General features: G+C 52.3%; 1 protein-coding gene across 1 annotated transcript in view; it reads right to left on the reverse strand.

Annotated features, from left to right (window-relative positions):
• Window positions 1-6645: 6645 nt before the first annotated feature.
• Window positions 6646-23768, reverse strand: part of LOC118636927 (myomegalin-like) — a 213560-nt gene continuing 196437 nt past the window's right edge. Inside the window, exons 37-48 of the mRNA XM_036271871.1 lie at window positions 22121-22252; window positions 21326-21445; window positions 19727-19916; window positions 19130-19254; window positions 15570-15809; window positions 13131-13244; window positions 12071-12294; window positions 10521-10649; window positions 8645-8783; window positions 8314-8360; window positions 7403-7454; window positions 6646-6791 (exon numbers count right to left, since the gene is read on the reverse strand). Coding sequence (XP_036127764.1) covers window positions 6646-6791; window positions 7403-7454; window positions 8314-8360; window positions 8645-8783; window positions 10521-10649; window positions 12071-12294; window positions 13131-13244; window positions 15570-15809; window positions 19130-19254; window positions 19727-19916; window positions 21326-21445; window positions 22121-22252 — 1658 coding nt within the window. The remainder of the gene's footprint in view (window positions 6792-7402; window positions 7455-8313; window positions 8361-8644; window positions 8784-10520; window positions 10650-12070; window positions 12295-13130; window positions 13245-15569; window positions 15810-19129; window positions 19255-19726; window positions 19917-21325; window positions 21446-22120; window positions 22253-23768) is intronic.

Here is a 23768-nt window from a genome sequence, read left to right on the forward strand (position 1 = left end):
CGAGTGGTCACCACCCACATGACCCCAACCGGGGTGAGGACAAACTGCAACCAAGGTATGTGCCCCTAGCAGGAACCGAACCCAGGACTTTCTGGTCTGCAGGTTGATGCTCCAACCACTGAGCCAAACCGGCCAGGGCACCACAGCTTTTTTATCCATTCATCTACTGATGGGCACTTGGGCTGTTTCCAGATCTTAGCTATTGTAAATAATGCTGCTATAAACATAGTGTGCATATATTCTTTCTGATTGGTGTTTTGGGATTCTTAGGATATATAACCAGAAGTGGGGTTGCTGGGTCAAACAGCGATATAATTTATAATTTTTTGAGGAAACTCCATACTGTTTTCCATAGTGGCTGCACCATTTTACATTACCACCAACTGTGCACTAGGGATTCCTTTTCTCTGCATCCTCGCCAGTACTTGTTGTTGGTACTTGTTGTTTTGTTGATTTATAGATGGCTGCCATTCTGCCAGGTGTGAGGTGATACCTCATTGTAGTTTTAATTTGCATCTCTCTGATTAGTGACACTGAGCATTTTTTTATCTGTATGTTTTCTTTGGAGAATTGTTTATTCAGGTCCTTTGCCCATTTTTAAATTGGATTGTTTATCTTCCTGATGTTGAGTTGTATGAGTTCTTTGTGTATTTTGGAAATTAACCCCTTATTCGATGTATCATTGGCAAATATGTTCTCCCAGCGAGTGGGTTCCCTTTTCATTTTGATGTTATTTTCTTTTGCTGTACAGAAGATTTTTAGTTTGATGTAGTCCCATTTGTTTGCTGTTTTCCTTTGCTTCTCTTGCCTGGGGAGATGAATTAGTGAAAATATTATGTGAGATGTCTAAGATTTTGCTGCCTACATTTTCTTCTAGGATTTTGATGGTTTCACGAGTTACATTTAAGTCTCTTATCCATTTTGAGCTTATTCTTGTGTACGGTGTAAGTTGATGATCTAGTTTCTTTTGCATGAAGCTGTCCAATTTTCCCAACACCATTTATTGAAGAGACTGTCTTTACTCCATTGTATTCTCATGCCTCCTTTGTTGATTTCTGGAGTCTCTGTTCTATTCCATGATCTACATGCCTGTTCTTGTGCCAGTGCCAGGCTGTTTTGATTGCAGTGGCTTTGTAATATAGTTTGATATCCGATATTGTGATCCCTCTAACTTTGTTCTTTCTCAAGATTGCTGAGGCTATTCAGGGTCTTTTTTGGCTCCATATACATTTTTGGAATATTTGTTCTAGATCTGTGAAATATGCCATTGATATTTAAATAGGGATTGCATTCAATCTGTAGATTGCTTTGGGTAGTATGGACATTTTAATAATGTTAATTCTTCCCATCCATGAACATGGTATATGCTTCCACTTATTTGTATCTTTCTTTTTTTTTAATTAATTAATTTTTTATTAATTTATTTTTGTTACAGATGTTTCTCCTTTTTTTCCCCATTGACACCCGCCCTATCCCCCCCACCCCGTCCCCAGCTTTGTTGTCCGTGTCCATCAGATATGTGTACATGCATATAAGTTCTGTGATTTATCTCCCCCCCCCTTCCTCTCCTGAGGATTGTCAGTCTGTACCCTACTTCCACATCTCTGGATCTACCCTGTTCCTCAGACAGTTATGTTCATTATATTCCATAAATAGGTGAGATCATGTGATATTTGTCTTTCTCAGCTTGGCTTGTTTCGCTTAGGATAATACTCTCCAGGTCCCTCCATGTCGTCTCAAAAAATAAGAGAACTTTCTTTCTTACAGCTGCATAGTACTCCATTGTGTATATGTACCACAGCTTTTTTATCCATTCGTCTACTGATGGACTTGGGCTGTTTCCAGATCTTAGCTATTGTAAATAGTGCTGCTATGAACATGGGGGTACATATATTCTTTCGGATTGATGTTTCAGGATTCTTAGGGTATATTCCTAGAAGTGGCATCAGTAGGTCAAATGGCAGATCAATTTTTAATTTTTTGAGGTAACATCATAGTGTTTTCCATAGTGGCTGTACCAGTCTGCATTCCCACCAGCAGTGTACTAGAGTCCCCTTTTCTCCACACCCTCGCCAACACTTGTTGTTTGATGATTTGTTGATGGTGGCCATTCTGACAGGTGTGAGGTGATACCTCTATCTTTCTTCATTTCTTTTTTTCAATGTCCTATAGAAATCTATTCAAGAGAAATGAAAAGATAGGTCCACACAAGACTTGTTCAGAAATATTCATAGCAGCATTAAACATAACAACAACAACAAAGCTGGAAACAACTCAAATGCCCATCAGCTGGTGAATGGATAAACAAAACATGGTATATCTACACAATGGACTATATTTAGCAATAAAAAGCAATGAAATCTGATACAAGCTACAGCATGGATGAACCTCAAAAACTTTATACTAAGTAAAGGAACCAGTCAAAATATATCCGATTTATATGAAATGTCTCAAATTGATGAATCTATACAGATGAAAAGCAGGTTAATGTTTCTTGGGGCTGGAGGAGGGAGCCAGGATTGCCTGCACAGGGCCAGGAGGGCACTTGGGAAAGCTGAGGGAACTGTTGTAAAACTGGATTGTGGTACTAGTTGCCCAAGTCTACGTCATTGAAATGTAAGTTTACAATGGGTAAATCTTACTGTGTGTGAATTTAATCTTTTAAGATTGTGCGACAATCCCAGACCAAAGGGACATGGGCCTGAGACCCTGCGGTGAGTACTGTGTGTTGAGGTGCTACAACCTGGAGCCTGAGCAAGTGGTAACTTGGAGCCTAATTTGCCAGGCGACAGCTGGAGTAAGCGACTGTGCGGCAGCCTCTGGCCCTGGCAGATCCCCTGGAAGCCAGAAGGCAATGACCACGCAGCCCTCCAGGTGGCGCGAGGAGACCAGGAAGAAGCAGTTTGCTGGGAGAAGCTCCCTGGAGATCCCGGGACCTTAAGGATAAGGGCGAGGGGACCTGAGGGGTGCAGGCCCTAGAAAAGCACTGAAGAGGCCTTGGCTGCCAGGTTTTGCCACTGGGTAGGCTGGAACCACCGCCCTGCAGTTAACAGCCGCACCCCTAACGGATTTCGGATTTCCGCCCACACACGACTGGCATTAGCTCACGTGCGAATTTCATGGGATGAGACCGCACCCCGTCTCCTCCAGCCCAGCTGGGAAGATTCCAATCCCGCCGGCCTGTCCAGCCCGCCCGCGCCCGGGACGCAGAGTCGCGTCATTGGGCGCTTCTGGCGCTGACACCGAGCTGCGGTGAGCTGGGGATCCGATGCCCCAACGCACGGCCTCCCCGCCGGCTCCTCGGCGCCCCAGAACCGCTCCTCTAGGGCTGAGACCAAAGCCACTCGGGCTTGGCCGGCGTCACCCTTCGCGCTCACCACCTTTCCACCCACTGGAGGGGACGGACGCGGTGAAGACACGAACCGGCTGTGTCCCCGCCGCGCCGCCCTCAGGCCTCCAGAGGCGGGTCCACGGGCGGAAGGAGGGAGCTCCGCCCCTCGGCCCTGGGAGGCGCCCAGGACGTGCGGCGGGGCGGGGTCCGAACCAAAACATCTCCCGGGCACTCCACCTCCATTCTAGCTGCCGACTTAGAGACGCTCTGGAAGCGTCTAGAGCGCACCGCCTGGAACCGCACGGAGCTCCCCCCAGCACGGTGCCCGGACGCGGTGGCGGGAGAGGGGTGCACAGGGAAAGCCGAGGAGGCGTGAGGCGGGGGTCCGGAGGATGAGGGGGGCCAGACGGGGGCACTCTGCTCTGGCGTCTCCTACATCAAAGGCCACGTGGGCCGAACCACAGCGCGCAGGTCGTGGTGGCCGCTGCGGTCACGCTGTGCCTGGGCGGGTGTGGAGACCGCAGCGGCTGGGGTTTGCACTGGAATCATAACAGAGAGAGGGTCCCGGGCCCGGGACAGCCGGCAGCCCCGTGCGCTTCCTCCGTTTGAACTCGGCGGGCGGGGCGGGCGGGCGAGGTGGCTCCGGGGCAAGGCACCCGGAGGACCAAGGTCCACGGCGGCCGAGACTCCGCCCGAGACCCCCAAGGCCTGACACAGCAGCCCGGAGAGGAGTGTCTGTGGCTCCATTAACCTTCTCCTTTGTCTAATTGGGGGCACTTGGGCTGTTTATTTTGGTTTTTGTTGTTTTAGGATCCCTGCTTTTCTGGCCTCCCGGGTGCTTGCAGCTCCCGGGCCCAGCGCAGCCTATGCGGGCGCCGCTAGACGTCCCCGCGGTCCTTCCTCTTGAAACTCAGGCGTGCAGAACCAGGGCTCCCACTGATTGCTATTTCCCAGGCCTAGGAAGTGCGTGCTGATCCAAGACGTCTCTCGGGTTGAGGTGACTCAAAAGAGGGAACCTCCTGTTTGCCACTGCTCATCTGTGACTCGAAAAGTCCAGGGGTGGCGCACCTTCTCGTACAGAATTCTACACCTGGCTAAACTGTATTTCAAAATGTATGGTTCCAAGGGACGGACTATGGCGCCCCCTCGTGGCCTCCTGGGCCCATGACTGGGCAAGGGACATCCAAAGAAAGCCATCCTGTATCTGCCCCATTTTGACCTAGCTGAAAGTTCAAAAGTTAGTGGGGTCCCAGCTGCACTGACACTACCACTATTCCCTTCCTCCACCACATGCTCCTGGCTCGGGTGAGAGCTCTACAATCAAAGCCAGCCTTTGGAGGGGAAAAAATAAAACCCACATCCGAAAAACAAAACAACTGGTCTAAAGTAACCAGTACCTGTGCAGGTTTATGGTCCCCAGTGGAGCACTTCTAGGTTCTAACTTGGCTTTGTCTTGATTTGCTGTTCGAGATGGTCTCCAGGGGTGTCTTAATTTTACTAAACTGTTGAAATTGGCAAAGATTTTTTTTTTTAGTTCTAATATTTGTTGGCATCTTTGTTAACAGTGTTGTAGTAGTCAGAATGCCCTCTCCCCTCCCATGTTTCTGTTCTAATCCCCAGAATATGTGAATATTTTAATATATTACAAGCAAAAGGGACTTTGCAGATGTGATTACATTAAGGGCCTTGAGATGAGATTATCCTGGACTATCCAGGTGGGCCCCGTGCAATTACAAGGAGCCTCAAAAATGGAAGAGGCAGAAAAGGAAGTCGGAGTCTGCCAGCAAGGTCCTCCGGACTGACGCCGGAGACACCCATGGAAATACTCGAACCGAGTGTGAACACAGACGCGGAGGTCACACCGTCCACTGCGAAAGCAAGGTGTGTCCATAGCTGAGGCATGAGTCTGTTGATGGATCCTTTCTGTTGTTGTTTTAATTTTTTAACTGTTTCTAGGAAATAATTGTGGAGTGGTAGCTTTGTTTTAGTTCTGGAAAGCAAGAAGACATAACTAAGGACTTTCCCCAAGAAATATTTTAAGATCTTTATGTCAATATTTATGGAATGACTTACCAACTTTTTAATTAAAGGTTATTAATTTAAGTGTATTTACAGTTTTGATCCAGTGTTATAAAACAGTGTTTCTTGAACTGTGGTCTGCAGCCCACCTGCATCAGATTACCTGGGGTATTTATGTAAAAAATGCAGATCCTAGGGCCCCACACCAACTCACTCTTGGGTTCGGGCCCAGGAATTATCTTCTGTAATCTCCACAGGTGATTCTAAGGCACCCCAAATTTAAGAAAAGCTCTTTATATTTTTAGACTGGGGATTCTCACCAAATGACAAGGAAAACTCTTCTTTTCAACTTAGACTTCAAGTATGAGGCTATGGGCTTCTCAAGGACAGTTTGTACTTCCTGTTCTTACACACTCAGCCGAGACTTAGGCAGACTGGAGATGAAGCAGACGAAGGAAATCTTTATTTCTTTATGCACATTTTGCTCCAGTAGCCACCAGAAAAAATGATTTCATTTCCTCTCTCAGACCCTGTCCACCAGTTATGTCGGCCTTCAACCTATCGCTCTAGCAACATATATAAATATATATCATACATCTATACACACATACACACTTCTAAAGCCCTGTGAAGACAGACTAGGCTTTAGCACAACTGGGCATCTCTCACATGCCACCTAAAAAGGACCACTGGTTTGCTTGACACGAGACTCTCGATGGGCCTGGTCTGGCCGTAGTCCCAATTCCCCGAGAAAGGTTAGGATGTTCAAATGGAACACTTCGGGGGTCCGAAAAGAAGAAAGTCGGAGGGGCCAGGCTAAGCGTGAGAGGTCCCCGGGAAGTCACGCCTCCCACCATGTGCATTCGGAGCGCTCAGGAGCCTGTGGAGGCAGACGCGGCCTGGCTGTGGCCCAGCTGAGCGCAGGTCAGGTGTCGCGCCGGTCAGGTGTCCTGCTGGCCGAGCCCAGGGCGTTGCTGGTCGGTCTGTGCTTTTAGAACCGGAGGAGCACAGCGGTGGGACCACCCCCATTGGGAGGAAGCAGGGTCCTCTTGCCCGAGTTGACCCTCTGCGGAGAGCTGCTGAGGTGAGAAGTGTGCCGATGCTGGTTCCCACGCCCGGGCACTCAGGTGCGGCGGCCGAGGCCCTCTACAAACTACGCGTGCTTTGCTTGGTGCCCGGCATGGGCCTTGGCTGTGTTCCGAGTGCAGGAAAGGCTCTGTGCCTTCGCCCTGCCCACGAGGCCTCGGCTCTGGCTCCTCCCCCGGCAGGAGTGGAGGAGTAGGGCCGAGATTTCCTCAGCAGATAGGAAGTTGCACAAAAGGGGGGCAGGCCCAGCCTTCCTGCTGCTTTAAGGACCTCTGGTGGCTTCGCTTCTTGCATGGCTCCTGGAAGGCAAGGGTCACAAGACTGGCGTGCACGGCAGAGCCCGGAGGGATTTCACCTGGAGACAAAAGTAAAGCAAAGCCAGGTCTGTTATCAGGCCCTGCTGGTGGTGGCCAAGGCTGAGTGAGCCGAGTGGGGGCCGAGGCAGGAGCACTGTGAGGGCCTGTTAGGAGGAGGGGCTGAGGGGATGCCCTGCGGCTGGGAAGCAGCTGGTGCCATCAGGTTAGAGGAAAGGTTCCCGCCTCCACATTGCCCCTGCTCAAACCACTGGACAGGCGGTGCCAGATCCTGCCACCCCCTCTCCAGGTCACTTGGAGCAAAACGATGCCTTCGGTGACATCCCAGGGAAAGCATGTCACACGCATACACAGAAACAGCTGTGTGGGAAGGAGAGGGTGCTGTGCAGGAGAGTCCCCCGCCAGGTCCCATGTACTTAACGAGGAGAAAAGGGGCCAAGTCAGCAGGGACCTCAGAGACCACTCAGGTCCAGCGCCGCCTCTTCCAGAGGGGCAGTAGGCTCAGAGACTAGGGGCCAGCCAAAGCCACACAACCAGTTAGTGACAAGCCTGGGACTAGAACTCGGGCCTCGGGCCCTCCGCAGTGGCCTCGTGGGAGTAGAGAGAACGTTTCCAGAACGGAGACGCCAGCGGGTGCCAAGCCAGGGGTTACCTTTGCTGGGGCAGGAATAAGGCTTTACAGAGGCAATCTTGGAAGTGGTCTTCTAAAAAGGCTCAGGAAAGAAAGGAATCATCAGAGAAAAACAAAGGGAATTAAGCAAAAAATAGGGGGGGTATGCAGAGTCCAATCAGGGCCCAACCCATTTTCACACGGGGAAACCCACATTCTCCTAGGTTACCACTTAGGAATAGGCTCAACTGCTTACGGCAAAGCGTTCAAGTCCAGGTTCAAAGACTTGGTGTCTGATTTTTAAGCCATTTCTAACATCTCCAGTGTTTCTTCAAAGTACTTGCTAGGAAACGTGTCAATGTTTAAGTAACTAGAGAACGTCTGCCGTTTAAGTGACATCTTTCCCTTCAAGTTCAGTCTTTAGGTGTCAAATTCTCTTTTGGGTCAGTAAGACCCAGCGGTTTCTTTTGTGATAGTGCTTAAAAGGAAAAGATGTATCAAAATCAAATTGCTGTTTTCAGCCCAACAGAGTGCAGTGAAATCAATTTATTAGGTTGCATCTTGCTTTTATTTTTTCATAAAGTAGCATAGAAAATTCCAGAACACGGAATTGGCCTCAGGAGCCCTTTCTGAAAGCGAATGTGAGGCCGGCTCCCATGTGTCCTCTGCCCTCCAGCATCAGCGGCACCGCATTTCCCTGGGGCCTGACTTGGCAGAAAAGGAGGCATGGTTGGAGTGCAGAGAGATGTGCCCACGTGACAGTGAACCCAGGGAGCCCCTGGGGAGGGAGGGCTGAGGAGGTGGAATCGGAGGACACCCGCTGACCACCTGTGCTCCCACAAGTGAACCAGAAACCCGATGGTCAGAGCAGGTGGAGGATCACCCGCAGACTCTGGACGGAGATGGGTTTTGGGGTGGGCTCTCTGGCTCTGACCGGTGACTGGTTTTCTTACCTCCAGATTAGTCCTTGCCTTCTTCAAAACGTCATGTGTCCTGGTCACTGAAACGACAGAATAGCCCAACAAAGGCAGAGATTACCAGCTGGGCCCACACTTGCCTTGGTGTGTGTTCCAAAGTGTTTCTGGCCAACTCAACTCGGGGTCCCCTGCTGTCCCCAAAGTCCCACCATCCTCCTGCATCCATGGTGACACATGGCAAAGGAGGTTCGGGATGCCACATCAGTCCCCCCCTCCCTAAGTTCTCTGGTCACTCTCCATCCGCAGCACATGGGAGTCTGGAAGCTCCCCATTTCCTCTCCCACTCCCTGGCTCGGGGGGCACCCACACTGGCTGAAGACGAACTGCTCCAAGCTCTCCTTCTGCTGGCTGGTGGTCCTCAGGCGCCCAGCTGTGCTCTGAAGGAGACTCTCCTGTCTGGACAGCTTGGCTCTCAGTTCCAGAAGTTCCCTTTTCATGGACTCTCCCTGGGGAAGAGGAACAGCTGCTGTCAATGGTCAGAAAGTTCAGAGCACCCCATGCTTGTGGTTTTTTACAATCCCAAATAGGGTTCTACAGCCTTCCCACCATTTCTGGACTGGATTCCATGAAAGTCTCTCAAACCCTGCAGCTGCTGACAGCTTGGGATGAGGCCGCTAGGCAGGAGCACTGAGAGCCAGAAGCACCAGGCTGATCAGCAGGCCTGACCCCTGCTGCTGGACCTGCTGCTGGAGAGGCCTGACCCCTGCTGCTGGAGAGGCCTGACCCCTGCTGCTGGACCTGCTGCTGGAGAGACCTGACCCCTGCTGCTGGACCTGCTGCTGGAGAGGCCTGACCCCTGCTGCTGGAGAGGCCTGACCCCTGCTGCTGGACCTGCTGCTGGAGAGACCTGACCCCTGCTGCTGGACCTGCTGCTGGAGAGGCCTGACCCCTGCTGCTGGACCTGCTGCTGGAGAGACCTGACCCCTGCTGCTGGACCTGCTGCTGGAGAGACCTGACCCCTGCTGCTGGACCTGCTGCTGGAGAGGCCTGACCCCTGCTGCTGGAGAGACCTGACCCCTGCTGCTGGAGAGACCTGACCCCTGCTGCTGGAGAGGCCTGACCCCTGCTGCTGGACCTGCTGCTGGAGAGGCCTGACCCCTGCTGCTGGAGAGACCTGACCCCTGCTGCTGGACCTGCTGCTGGAGAGGCCTGACCCCTGCTGCTGGAGAGGCCTGACCCCCGCTGCTGGACCTGCTGCTGGAGAGGCCTGACCCCCGCTGCTGGAGAGACCTGACCCCTGCTGCTGGACCTGCTGCTGGAGAGGCCTGACCCCTGCTGCTGGAGAGACCTGACCCCTGCTGCTGGACCTGCTGCTGGAGAGGCCTGACCCCTGCTGCTGGAGAGGCCTGACCCCCGCTGCTGGAGAGGCCTGACCCCCGCTGCTGGAGAGACCTGACTCCAGGCCAGCATGGAATCTCCCAGCTGAGAACAGAGCTCAGACCCAGTGCTGCCATCAGTATATCGCGTGGCAAACAGGTACGCCTTGGGAACAGGAATGCGGTGCCTGGGGAGACTGGGCTGGCCGAAGACATTCTGCAGTTTTGTCAATATCTGTGCCAGCCTCAAGATGGCAGAAACCTCCTCCCTTGGAATTAGCAAAGTTGCATCCCCCAAGGTGTTGGCAGTATTCATCTGGAGTTAGAAGCTCCGGGAGGGGATTCTGAAATCTGCCTGTCCAAGGTGCCACCAACCAGAAAGCAGGCTCGAGATTTCAGAGCAGCCGGGGTGGCTGCCTCTCCCGGGCCAGAGCCAAGATGCAGATGGAAGTGACATGGTGGGCTCCAGCGGGTCGTTGCGAGTCTGGTCACCTCTTGGTGACATTCTGGGGTCCTGCTTGACTGTAGATGGTGGATGGGTGAGAATGTTGATGCTTTAACCTGTCCCTGACCTTCAGCTCAGCCCAACCTCAGAAAGTGAGCCTCTGGGAGTTACCCAGGCTCTCACATCTCTCCCGCCTCTGTACACCTTCTTTTCCTCTTTGGTTTCTTATCCCGGGTGGGAGTGGGAGGGGCAGGGGTGTGGTCAGAACCGCACTGACAGCACCACCAGAGGTGAGAGGTGCTCCCCGGGGACACTCCTCTAAGGCCCCGCCTGTCCAGCTCACCACTGGGCTCCTGGGCTTCAGGGACTGAGAGGCAGCAGGGTGACTGGGGGCAGAACCGTGAAGGATGCTGGTCTCTTACCACTTTGCCATGGGAGCTCGGCAAGGCCGCTCTCCAGAACATGGAGAGGAGGGAGGCCGACTCCTCCAGCACGTGGCGCAGGGCGCTGGCACTGCTCCCCAGTTCACGGACGGCTTCGCCACGGAGCACCTGGGACAGAGGGCGGGCCATGGGCACCACCGGCCGACAGACCACCTCCCCCAAGCTCAGTGGGCCCACAAGGTGTCAGCGATATGAAGCTTCCTTTGTGAGCGAGGCATTCATTTGCTTCCAGCTTCCCTCACATTCTCTTTAAGCTGCTGGTCCTGCTCCATGCTCTTGAGTCTAAAGTCCCGAAGGAGCAAACTAGCCATTGTGGCATATTGATTAATTTGAAGAAAGACACTCTGACCTCCTTTGTCCCCCTGAAAGCAGGAAATAAATCCACCCTGTACCAGAAGGTAGAGGACATCTGACGGCCAGAGGCAGAGTCCAGGGCGGAGAGGGCTGTACAAACCAACCTCATGGCTCCTCCCAGCGCAAGCCCGTGCCCCCAGTTCTTCACGCAGATATGTGTCTTTGTCTAAAAGGTATAAAGGCAGCCTGCTCTGGTCCCTTCCTGGAGCCTCATATCTTTGGGGCTCCCATGCAAAATTAAATTTGTTTTATTCCCATTGAACTGTCTTATGCCAATAGAATTAGTAAGCCAGCCAAAGGACCCAGAAGGGAGGAAGGGAATGCTTGCCTCCCCTCCAGTCCCTCATTTCTGCCCTGACACCCCTGCCCTGCCCTACGTCTCACCCTATGCCTCAACTGGGCTGCACCACTTGTAACTCCAGGGCCCGAGGTGCCACTCTCTTTACGGGGAACACCCTCCTCCACCCAGAGAGCCTACACACCCCCCTGCGCGGCCCTCCGGGAACCTGGCCTTTCCTCGCCTGGGACAACGGCCTTCACACCAGGGGATGATGTTGAACACTGTGCCGGAGCCCCTTGCACGTACTGACTTGGATGTGTGTCTTCCTCTCTAGTGTGGGTTCCTGGGGACAGGATGTCCCCACACATCTGTGCATCTCCAGAGGTGCCCGGTCTCTCCCCAGTGAAGCGCTGCCCACTCTCCTCCCCTGCTCAGTCCCAACAGGGAGATGCCATGGCTGCCAGGCTCTCACCCTGCCACACACGTGCCCGAATGGAGGGGGACTCTCAGTGTCTAGCCATCTGATTCAGTGATTTTGTTCTCACCATGGATGGCCACGTGCCAACAGGACCGTAACAGATAACAAGCTACCAAAGGGTGCCCAACACAGCACCACGTGGGCGTCAACACTGAGCAAATGCTCTGCTAAAGAGGGTGGCGAGGCTGCGTGGGCTTCTCTGGGGCTCTGAGGGGGACCTATCAAGTCAACTGCGTCTGAAACGGAGCAGAGTTTACAGTGAAAATAGGAGACAAAGAAGACAGGCCTGGCTGGGTGCAGATGGAAGACGTGTCTGCAGCGATGGGAGATGTAAAGCAGGAAAGAAACAGAGGAGAAGGAGCTGAAACCAGAAGAAAGGGTACAGGATCGGGCACCTAAGAGCTGCAATGTGACTACCTCTGTGCCCCGAGCTTCAAGGCCAGGGCAGCTGCAGGCTGATCTCACGACAGATGCGATCTTCTTGACCAACAGCTTGCCTTCTCCGATCTGCTGCCTGAGGGCGCTGTAGTCATCAATGTGGCCAACCACGTGGCGGCCATGCTTATTGGCAAAGGAGCCGTCAGCAGCATCCCCCTCCAGCTTTGGAGGGGTCGTCACTGGAGAAGCATCAAAACCCAGCGCTGAAAAATAAAACCACAGCAAAAAAAAGCATTTATAACCATTTCTCCAGTTCACGTCAATCCAAAAGATACTGAAAGGGGCCGGGAACAAGGAAAGCGCCCTTGGAAAAGTGTGAGTGTGGCGTGAAGCCCAGATACTTGGCTCTATGTTTTATCATCTTTCTTTCTTTTCTTTTCTTTTTTTTTTTTTTATTGAAAGTATCACAGATGTCCCCTCTTTTTCCCCAATGATCCCCTCCTTCCCACTCTCCCCACTCTCCTACTTTCCCCAGCCTAATGTCTGTGTCCACTGGTTGTGCAAAAATGCATATGTCTTTGGTTTATCTCTTCCTACCCCCCTCACCCCCCTCCCTCCGAGGTTTGTTAGTCTGTTCCCCACTTCCACGACTCTGGATCTATTTTGGTCAACAGCTTATTTTGTTCATAATGTTCCCTACATAAGTGAGATCATGTGGTACTTGTCTTTCTCTGACTAGCTTATTGCCCTCAGCATAATACTTTCCAGGTCCCTGCACGTCGTCTCAAAGGATAAGAGATCTTTCTTACAGCTGCATAGTATTCCACTGTGTATATGTACCACAGCTTTTTTATTCACTCCTCTACTTCCAGGAAGGGAGAGATACAGTGCGATGAAGCAACTGCGGAGCCAAAGGAGAACCAGGGAGAAAGTATGACAGGAATGGCGGCCACAGAACTCGAAATGCGTAGGGCTCAGGCCTTGGGACACACAGAGAAAACTCACTAAATTCAGATAACGTGTGTCCAGGTCACCTAAGGTTACTTGCATGAATAACTTTCCGTGGCCGGTCCCTGAGTCCTTCAGTCGCCATATTTACCATCAGTCCCACTGAAGATGGCCGGGTCTGCACCAGGAGCAGCGGGAGCGGGGCTGGCGAAGCCCGGCGCTGGCTTCATGCCGACATCCCGAACTGGAGGGGAGGCAGCTGAATCTGGAGTGAAGACGGGAGCAGTTTTCAGGAACCCTGAAACACTGCTCACCAAGCACTCCATCGGAGGTCTAGGCAGCATGACCCCCCCTTACACAGTCGTCACCCACGTACCACAAGCAAAAGCAAGAGCAAACCAGTCACTTCGTTTGGGACAAGATGTTCCTAAAATTGAAAGGTTGCTCTACGAGAAAGCAAGTTCGCGTTTAAACAATTATTAGGTATATGTTTCTAATCCCAGTTTTGAATACAATTTTGTATGTACTGTCTAATACTATGCTTTGCAACTAAGTATAAATATATGTAGCATATATGTTAAAAATATTGAATCAAGGACTGAATGGACCTATGGGCGACTAAAGTCAGCATCCTAATCACCATTCTGATGAGGAGTTACTGGGAAAATTATAGCAGTGCGAGAACAGGAGACAGAAGCCCTGGTGGGCTGGAGAAGCCCAAGGGAGACCAAGAAGCAAACCTACAGTGAGGAAGTGGAAAGGACCAGAAGACAGAAACCATCCTGCTCAGGAAAACGTGGCCTGGAACCCGCTCCCAGCTCAGCCCTGTGGTGGGACAGGGGAGGAGCCATGGCTGAGCCAGCGGCTGAGTCCCGATGTAGGCGGGGCAGCCACCTGATGTGGGCCGAGCCCTTCCATGTGCTGGGACTATGCCAGTCCACACACGCCGAGTGGCCACAATAACAGATCAGAGGAGTATCACCGTCATTTGACAGGTGTGGTCATTGTCTGATCAATGAAAATCTAGCAGAGCCAGAAAAAACAATGGAAAGATTAGCATACCCGGGAAAAGGAGGCAAGAAAGTGTGAAAGCTCAGGTTCAGGTAATCCTGACAGAGTGGTTTCTGATTAAAATAAAATTGAGGATGTGGCCATGGAGTGAGTGGATATGAATTAAATGGTGACTCAACAGGAAAAAGGGGGAGGAGGAGCAGAGATAAATGTGTCAAGAGCCCGGGATATGGGGGCAGCATTAACATTCAAGTTAAAACTAGGGGGAGTGAGCCCTGGCCAGTTTGGCTCAGCAGTTAGAGCGTCAGCCCGCAGACCAAAGAGTCACGAGTTTGATTCTGGTCAAGGGCACGTACCTTGGTTGAAGTTCGTCCCCTGCCCTCGTTGGGGTTGTGTGGGAGGCAACCAGTCGATGTGTCTCTCTCACATCGATGTTTCTGTCTTCTTCCCACTCTATTTGAAGATAAATGTTTGAAAAATGTCTTTGGATGAGGATTAAAAAAAAAATCTAGGGGAAGCGAGACTGATGAAGGACACTGAGCCGAGACGGGGAGAACCAGTTAAACATTTCTATGCGCAAAGGTGGGCAAGGTGTGGGGCGGAACTGGCCGACAGCCACCCCCACTACTCTCCCGTGGCCAGGATCTCCTCAGGGGCAGGAACGGTTTCCCACACAGCTGAGTGCCACGTGTGAGGGGAAGGGAAGCCAGGCTCGAGAGTGTGAAAGGCCAGCAACACTGAGACAGTGCGGTGAGGCGGGAGCAACTTAGACTGGAAATCAAAACCTCTGGTTTGGATCCTGGTTGGTCTCAGCTCCAGTAGCCTCAGATGTTTCTCTTTTTTTTAAAATATTTTTAATTGGGTTTTTTTTTTTAGAGAAAAAGAAAGGGAGAGAGAGATAGCAACATCGATGTGAGAGAGAAACATCGATCAGCTGCCTCCTGCACGCCCCCTATTGGGGATCAAGCCCCAAACTCAGGCATGTGTCCTGACCGGGAATTGAACTGGGACCCCTCAGTCCATGGGTCGACGTTCGATCCACTGAGCCACACTGGCCGGGCAGCCTCAGATGTTTCAATGCCTACATTTTCTTTACATTCTCTTTTACACAGAGGGTAAAACCTGCCTTGGCTTAGATGAAGTTATTTGAAACATTGTTTGAAAATGTGCGGTAAAATTTCAAACACTGCACAAATACAAGGATAGTTAAGACACAGCTGTCAATTGCTAAGCAATCCTTACTGTGCCAAGTACTTGTAAACTATTTCATTTAATGCTCCAAGTAATCACACAAGCTAGATATTATTGTTATCCACACCTTAAAAGGTGAGGGAAGTAAGACTTAAGTACCCGAGGAGTTCAGACAGACACCTCCCCAGGCAAACATCGGTAAGCGGCAAACTCAGAATCCGGAGGCAGGTCTGAGCCTGAACCCCGTGCTCTGCCTCAGGCACCAACTGGAGCATCTCCGAGTTCACCCTGACCTCAAGGGGCCTGGAAGAGGCAAGGCTGACCCTTCCACCACCGACGTCCAGGTGGCCTCCCCGCCGGCACAGGGCTTCCTGGTGCCCCTTCCTACCTTGAAAGAGCAGCTGCCTGTCTCCAGGGTCAGTGTTGGCCGGCGAGGTCTGGCTGATGGAGGCGGGGCCGAGGCTGGCTTTGCCGGCACCACCGTCCAGCTGCTGCTCCAGCTGCAGTCGCAGACTGTTGTTCACCTGGATGCTCTGCTCCAGCTGCGCCCTCAAGGCTCGGATCTCTGCCACCAGGTGGCTCAAGTCACTACTCAAAGGGACCTGGTGGCAGGTATCCCAGGTATAAGCTGAAAGAAGAGAGGAGGTTTGGCAGCACTGATCCAAGTATTTCTCAGCATTTGTCAGACACTCCTCCGGGACATTCCTTTCTGCCAAGGACTCCATTGTCATCTAAGGGTCCCAGGGACACATCTGTAATGGAAACGTCACTTTTCCTATGTGGTGTCTGGCACACACTCCAGTCTGGAATTTTTCTGAAGCTCAAATTACCCACCGGCACCTAGAGGGCATTTGATTGGCAGAGGAGTTCAGCCTATCATTTCATCTCCACATTAACTTCAGCCCTGCTGGCTAGTGAGCAGGGACTTCCAGGACAGGTCAGCACAGAACTAAAGGGCAGGGGCTGAGGGAGGAAGAGCTGATGACCACCACACTCAGGGATCAAGGGGGAGGAGGAAGGCACCAGGCCTTTGGCAGCATGTAAGAATGGGCGCCGGGCACCACAGACCAGGGGTCATACCTAACTGAATGTTTTACCCTCCATGTTTGCTACCGCCACTCACTACACAGTCTATTTGTACCTCCTGGGGAAGAAGAGATACCAGAAACCATCTCTAAGACCACAATTATGTATCTGAAAACTTTGAGGCCAAATGTGTTTGAAAAGGCAAAGTGTGTTTTGGTCTTTAGCAAGGCGCTAGGGTGCATGTACCATGTACCATGTACCATGTATACATATGTACACATAATGCAGGCACCCAGCCGCATCTGGGCCACAGGACTCAATCAAACACGTTAGCATTTCTGCAATGACTTATGTGTAATTCTCACTAAGTGGGATAAATGAAGACCATGAACACACTTTGTCAGCTCAGTTAGGTTTTGTCACCAAATGAGTATATGAAAATGATTTCAATTCAGAACTCCTATTGGATTATAGAATTAAGAATAAAGGATGATGGGCTTTCGTGGCAGTGGCTTTGAAATTAATTCTAAAAGACCCATAAAAACAATAAAGGTACAAAAGTGGAGGTGATTCAGGATACTAACCCCAAAGTTCCATGGTGCGCCTCACTCTCTTTCCCTAAATCCACATTCTCACAATATTTTTCTTATTAGAAATGTTTTTCACTTGTCCATTCCGCGTTTTCTCCCTGAAAGCACCTTAGATTAGACTGTCATCACTGAATACCCAGAATATCATTACAACCATTCAACAGGTTTCCTGATCCTAAGGTCTTCCAACTCCAGTATGGACTACCAGTCTTACCACTTCAAACTTCCATTTCCATCATGTACTTATTTTGCTCAGAAAAATCAAACTCATTTTCTATTGCCTACTTCACAGAATGCAGTTTCATCCTCCCTAACAGGTCTTCCATATACTGGCAACCGTCCCTCCGACTAACCTGCCTTCTCCCCTCCTGATACAAAGCTCTCCTATAGGCAGGGTGGTCTCCCGACCCCATGACTTTGTACACAAGCTACTCTCTCGGCTTCCTGTGCTCTCTATATTTCCTCAAGTTCCAGTTCACCTTCTCATCGGCAAAATTAGGAAACTCAATCAGATTTTATGAAAATACAAATTTGACTGAATATTGAAACTTCTAAATATAATAAACCATATTGCTTATGGAATTTTTAAACATTTAATAATAATAACCACTTCTGAGCTGAAAGACTCAGGGGGTGAACCTCCCATCCAAAGCAGGAACTGCTATGCCAGCCTGACAAAGCACCCCGCTCCCTGCAAGCAGGGTTTGGACGGGGAGCTTACCCCTGCACAAACCAGCCACTCCAGCACAGAAGGCCTAGTGCTAAGGAGAGCGTGAGTTACGTAGATGCCGAGCCCATCGCCCTTCGCCCTTCGCCCTGTGGCCCTTTGTTCAGCCTTCTGAAGAACCCAAAACATATCAGTTCTTCTTCACCTGACAGTTCTTCAACTATGTGAAGCCAGTTCTCGTCTTTCTTAAAAATAATTTTCCTTTATTGATTTTAGAGAGAGAAGAAGGGAGAGGGAGAGAGAGAGAAACATTGATGAGAGAGAACATGGAGTGGCCGCCTCCTGCATGCCCCCCACTGGGGATCAGGCCCACAACCTGGGCATGTGCCCTGACCAGGAATCGAACCGGCGACCGCTTGGTGCATAGGTTGACGCTCAACCACTGAGCCACACCAGCCGGGCCCAGTTCTCATCAGGATCTCTTCCAAGCCTAAAGATATTTTGTTTCTTTAACCAGTTTGAGATTTCTGGTCCCTCGGGTTATGGTCCATGTCATCATTGTGTTCCTTAGATGATACTGTCCCTTTTACAAGATGGTGCCCACAGCCCTGGCCGGTTTGGCTCAGCGGTTAGAGCGTCGGCCTGCGGTCCTGAGAGACCCGGGTTCGGTTCCCGCTAAGGGCATGTACCTCGGTTGCAGTTTGTCCCCGGCCCTGGTTGGTTGTGCGGGTGGCAGCCACTCAATGTGTACCTTTCACATTGATGTTTCTCTCTCTCTCTCTATTCCTCTCTCTCCCTCCCACTCTACCTGAACAAAAAAAAAAATGGAAAAATGTCCTCGGGTGAGGATAAAAAAAAAAAAAAAACTACAAGATGGTGCCCACAATCTGACAATACTTCCGACATGGTCTCACCACAGGGACACATGCTCACACTGCTGTGGTCTCAGGGAGGTGGCTCTTCCAGCAACTTGGCCTACAGCTTCCTTCTGGAAATGTCTTTCTTCCTAATTCCCTCACCCTCAAGCCCATGAAGGGCTACAGACCAAGGCTTCCACACCCTGTGTTTTACCGCTGATATTTTTAATCAAGTGTGGGACTTTTCAAATGATTATTTCAGCAGGTGGCAAACATCTTCAATAAGAGTTTAAATCTAAATCCAGCCTTGAAATGTAGGTCCTATTGGTGGTATTTCCATAAAACAATGTCTGTATCTTCTCATTTTCTCACTAGGGTAGGGGTCAGAGAGGGTGCGGGCTGCCTGCTACATGGGCTGCATGGGTGGTCGGTGGGTATTACTCAAATATTTAAGACCTTTTTCAAATGATGACATCATCAGAACAGTCTTTGTAATTAAATAGTGTCACTGTACAATCTGGACTTTGATGAACTTGTTTCTGGCCTTGATGGTGGGTGAAGTTTGACTCTTGTGGCCTATTTGTCAGGATGTCTAGGCTCAATCTTGCTGTTGTCACCAACCTCTGGACTTTGCGTGTGAGAGCTCCCCTCTCTTTTGATTGGGAGCCCCAGGCCTGGCTGGTGGTTTTTCTGAGACAGAACTCTGTAGCTTTCCAAGATCTCTGAACTCCCAAAGTAAAGAAGGCCACTGGGATTCTGAGCAAGGGGAGGGAGCTCACGGGGTCGGGGAGTCGGGGGGAGCTCATACCTTTCAGCTCCGTCTTGGAGCTGCCATGAAGTGCCTCGTAGATCTGCAGCTCCGACTGCAGGGTCTGGAAGAGCTGCTGTTTCTCCTCGTACTGCTGCTGCAGGAGGCCCAGCTTCCACTGCAGCCTGCGGGAGGGGCCACACCAGGGCCGTGAGCTGCCGGCCAACCTCTGCGTCCTGGAGTGTTAGCCCTAGCTGTCAACTCGGGGGTCACGAAGACCACAGCTTCGGCGTTACAGGTGTGGAAACAGAGGCTTGGAGAGGTAAAGTGACTCTGCTTGGAGTCGTGCCACAGAGCCAGGCCCCTCCGGCAGGGTAGGTACCCCTACTGCCCCGGAGTGCTCTCCTCACGCTGCCGCGCAGTGAGCGAGTTTAGCCTGGGAACAGGCGTCACTGCTGGGGTAGAAGTTCTACTCGCTCCACTTTGGGGTGAAAGAGGCATTCCCAGAGAAGTCCTTCCTTCTGCTGGAAGTCACTCATAAATCAGAAACAGCAAAGGGGAAACTGAGGTTTCTAAAAGGGGCCATTAACAGCCTTGTCAATACCCCTTCTACATCTGAGATTGGGACACTTTCCTTATTGGTGGGCTCCCTCTCACCTGGAGTCTTTCTCCTGGAGGGACAGTCGTTCCTCCTGGAAATGCAAGATCTCCTGCTGCTTCTCCTTCAAGTCTTCCAAAAGCTGCTGCCGGTCCACCTTCTGGTGCTCCAGCTCCATCTCCAGCTCTTGAAGCCGGGACCTCGCGGCCCGCAGAGCCTCCCTCAGGCTCTCTGTTTCCTGGGAATGCTCTGGCGGGCAGAGCACAGGACAGTTAGACTGGGGTAAAGGTCGGCAGGAAGATGAGCCTCCGCACATCCACCCTGGTCGACAGAACTAAGGCTGCAGCCAGCCAGGGAGGCAACGAGAATGCCGGGTCACTGTGTCCACACCCCCTGGGGAATGGGGGCCTGTCTGGCCATGCCCTTGGTCTTCTGATGCAACAAGGCCTACCTTGCTGTTAGGGAAAACACTCTGGTTTCTAATGCTCACTGTTTTCCGAGTGCTCACCACTCTCTGAGCTATAATCCGTTCTTGAATTTTGCCAAAGATCAACATCAAGATGTCTTGTCTACAGTTGTTAGTATAATTATTGTCATCATTTTGAAAATAGGGACCTCTGTTCTGGGCCTGTGGCATCTTTCTAATCTTCATTTCTTAAATATTCTTGACAGGGAGTCTGAGAATAAGACTGCAGGCACCATCAGTCCTCTGGGGCCTGGCAAACTGTACTCATTTCATCTCTTCTATCTTTTCACCCGTGAGGCCTGTCCCGGTCTTTCCAGGCACGCAGGGGACGCGAGCAGTCGTACCTTCTCTCTGACCTACTAACTTTGTTATCTCCCCCCAGCAGTGAGCTTTCCTCTCCTACCTGCTTGGTCTGTGGTGGCTAATTTGGATTCATCTGTCGCCACCTTTTTCTTTTCCAGAGGCATTCACTCATTCTGAGCTTAATCTTTTTGGACATAATTCTTAGTCTTTCATGGCTACGCAATAAATATTTGTAAATAAAACTAATTTGTTACTGATATAGTTTTGTGAGCAAGTCAATTAACACTAAGGTCGGTTGCACCCCAGGCCACCCAGGAAACGATGCCCACCCACGGGTGCCCACTGCACCGAGCTGGGGAAGCTACGAAAGAGCTTCCAGACACGGAGCCACGAGAACCACTGACCAAACAGAGCCTTACTGATGAGAGAGGGGACGTGTAAGGAGACACAGGATGGCAGCTCAGTACCAGGAGGGACACACAGAGCTGCAGGAAAGTCTGGAGAAGCTTCAGAGGGTTTATAGGCACTCGTGTTCCTTCCTTTTTTGGTTCCAGAAAAACTCAGCTGTGAGATGGGGAAGGTAGAACAGACACCCAAGTGGTATCCACTTTGATAGCCAATGACTGCACATCTGTAGGCAGGTTTGCACAGAAGTGGTGGGTTTTCTAGAGCTATTTGTCCCTGGAACATAGGAGTCTGAGGGCCCGCAGTTGGCATCTCTCAGGAGCAGCCCTGTCCTGTTTGAGAATGGCCACGGGAATCTTGGGTTGGTGGACCTGGGTAGCTGCTATGTCCACCTCCTCTCTTTGCTTCTCCAATTAGTGACTGGTGCGGCCAGGGAAGAAGGGGGCCCGAGAGTGACCACAGTCTGTGGCTTTTGACCACCCACCTCTGGATATGTGACTCAGCTGAGCCTGAAGGCTGCGGTTTTCTTCCCTAAGGACTCTGTTCTCGTTGTGCAGCTGGGGTGCGGACTCCAGGCCCTGACTGTAGAAGTTAGAGGTGGATCCTGTCCCAGAAAGTGCAAGCATGCAAGTCACACATTTGGATGACAGATGCTTTCAAAGTTGACCCTTCAGCCTCTCCAAAGATACTGTCCCAACCCAGTGGAAACCCCAGGATGGGCCCTGGCCTACAGCCTGATGGGCCGAAGGCCTGGCTTCCTGTCCTCCTCCCAGTGGGCTCTCTGTTGCATTATCACATGCCAGGAAACTCATTCCGCCCAAGAGCTGCTGCTGCACTGTGGGTAGGACAAGGTGTGTGAGAGGGATGGCTCCCAGTGACAGCATCCTGGGGGAAGAGTGGGGGGGGGGCACCTCAGTAAGTGGCTGGGGGAGGGCCCCTACGACCTGGCTCTACCACTGGCCAACCACATGACAAGGGCACAGAGGAGTCAGCAGGACATATGTGAGCAGATTAAGAATGGATGAGAAGTCAGATGGCTCGGGGGACATCCCTGTAGGTGCTGCCACAGGGAAGGTCACTCTCTGAGGTCCCCTACATCAATTTACAAAGTAAGGATAACAGTACTTGCCCAGCTGCCTTGCTGGACTGTTTGCAGGGAGTTTCTGGCGGAAAGCCGCCCACTGTGCTTTGAATACCGCCAAGCTCCCCCTGGGGCCCTCCTTCCACAGCTCCCTGATTATGACCAGAACCAGGAAACCAGGAAGCCCGGCCTGCCTACCGCTTCCGCGGGCAGTGGAGCTGAGCCGGTGTTCCAGCTGCTCCCGCAGGCGGTCGTTGATGCAGATGGACTCCTCCAGGCGCTGGCGCAGGCTCCGGATTTCACCAAGATGCTCCTCCAGCAGGTCAGCCCCTGCAGCCACCACCAGGCCAGGAGAGAATCCTGGTCACAAGTGGGCCCACGTCGGGCAGCGGGGTGGGTTGGGGAAGGGAGGGCTTGGTCACTGGCTTCTCAGCAAGATCCCTAAAATCACCATCCTTCTGCCAACTGCATCGTCTCACATGGGCACCCCGGAACACAGGGCACTGTCAAACATGGGACAGCCTGGCGCTGCGCAGCCTCGGGGACCTCCTTCCCCACAGGGCTAAGTGCACGGGAGTTACCAGCAGAGTGCAGTGACCGGTGTGACCAGTGAGTGTCAGGGAGGGCCACATGGTTTAGAAAAACAACAAGGCTGGGGACAGGGTCTGCCTGGCATCTGGAAGGTGTGGTCACCTCCTCAGTGTGACTTTGGTGTGACAGCGAAGGCCTCCGCTACCCTAATACCACTCCTCTGACTGACAGTTGATGGAACATTCTCAAGCAAGACACAACGCTCCTCCTCCGCCCTCTGAGAGAGGCCGCAGGTCAACTCCCAGGAACAGCAGCTCATCCCGCATGGTCAGCGGCCCTCAGGGCTGCCCTCCCGGCACCTTGCCTATGAAGGCAGGAAGGGGAGCTGCACTGGTCTGAAGGCCCATGAGACAGGAGGAAGTTCCCAGGGAGAGGGTGACAGAGGCAGCAAACTGAAGTGGGAGGTGCCGAGGACAGACTGGACCACCAGCACCATTTGCTTCAGGCCCTGCCTTTTTCTGAAAACGACAATCGTCCTACTGTTGGAACTGAACTGCACCCCGTGTTCACCTGTAGAGCTAACCGGTCCACGTGGTGTGGTCTCCTGCCCCTGACCAGGAGAGCTAGGGGTAGAGGAACAGTTTGTATCCAGGACACCTTAACGGGGTGAGGAACTGTGTAGAAACAGCCACCTCTCTGGGGCATTCTTGACTGAGGGAGTGTCCTGTGTGTGGTGCCTGGTGTCCTGGAAGGGTCCTGGAGTGGGCTGTGGGGCTCAGGGTGCAGGAGCCCCGCGCCAGTGGAGGCCCTGGGCAGGGCGATCTCCCAGCCCCGCACTCATGGAGGCCCTGGGCAGGGTGATCTCCCAGCCCCGCACTCATGGAGGCCCTGGGCAGGGTGGATCTCCCAGCCCCGCACTCATGGAGGCCCTGGGCAGGGTGGATCTCCCAGCCCCGCACTCATGGGGGCCCTGGGCAGGGCGATCTCCCAGCCCCGCACTCATGGAGGCCCTGGGCAGGGCGATCTCCCAGCCCCGCACTCATGGGGGCCCTGGGCAGGGCGATCTCCCAGCCCCGCACTCATGGGGGCCCTGGGCAGGGCGGATCTCCCAGCCCCGCACTCATGGAGGCCCTGGGCAGGGTGGATCTCCCAGCCCCGCACTCATGGAGGCCCTGGGCAGGGCAGATCTCCCAGCCCCGCACTCATGGGGGCCCTGGGCAGGGCGATCTCCCAGCCCCGCACTCATGGAGGCCCTGGGCAGGGTGGATCTCCCAGCCCCGCACTCATGGAGGCCCTGGGCAGGGTGGATCTCCCA

The sequence above is a fragment of the Molossus molossus genome, unplaced genomic scaffold (assembly GCF_014108415.1).
Source record: "Molossus molossus isolate mMolMol1 unplaced genomic scaffold, mMolMol1.p scaffold_m16_p_20, whole genome shotgun sequence".
NCBI classification, from domain to species: Eukaryota; Metazoa; Chordata; class Mammalia; order Chiroptera; family Molossidae; genus Molossus; species Molossus molossus.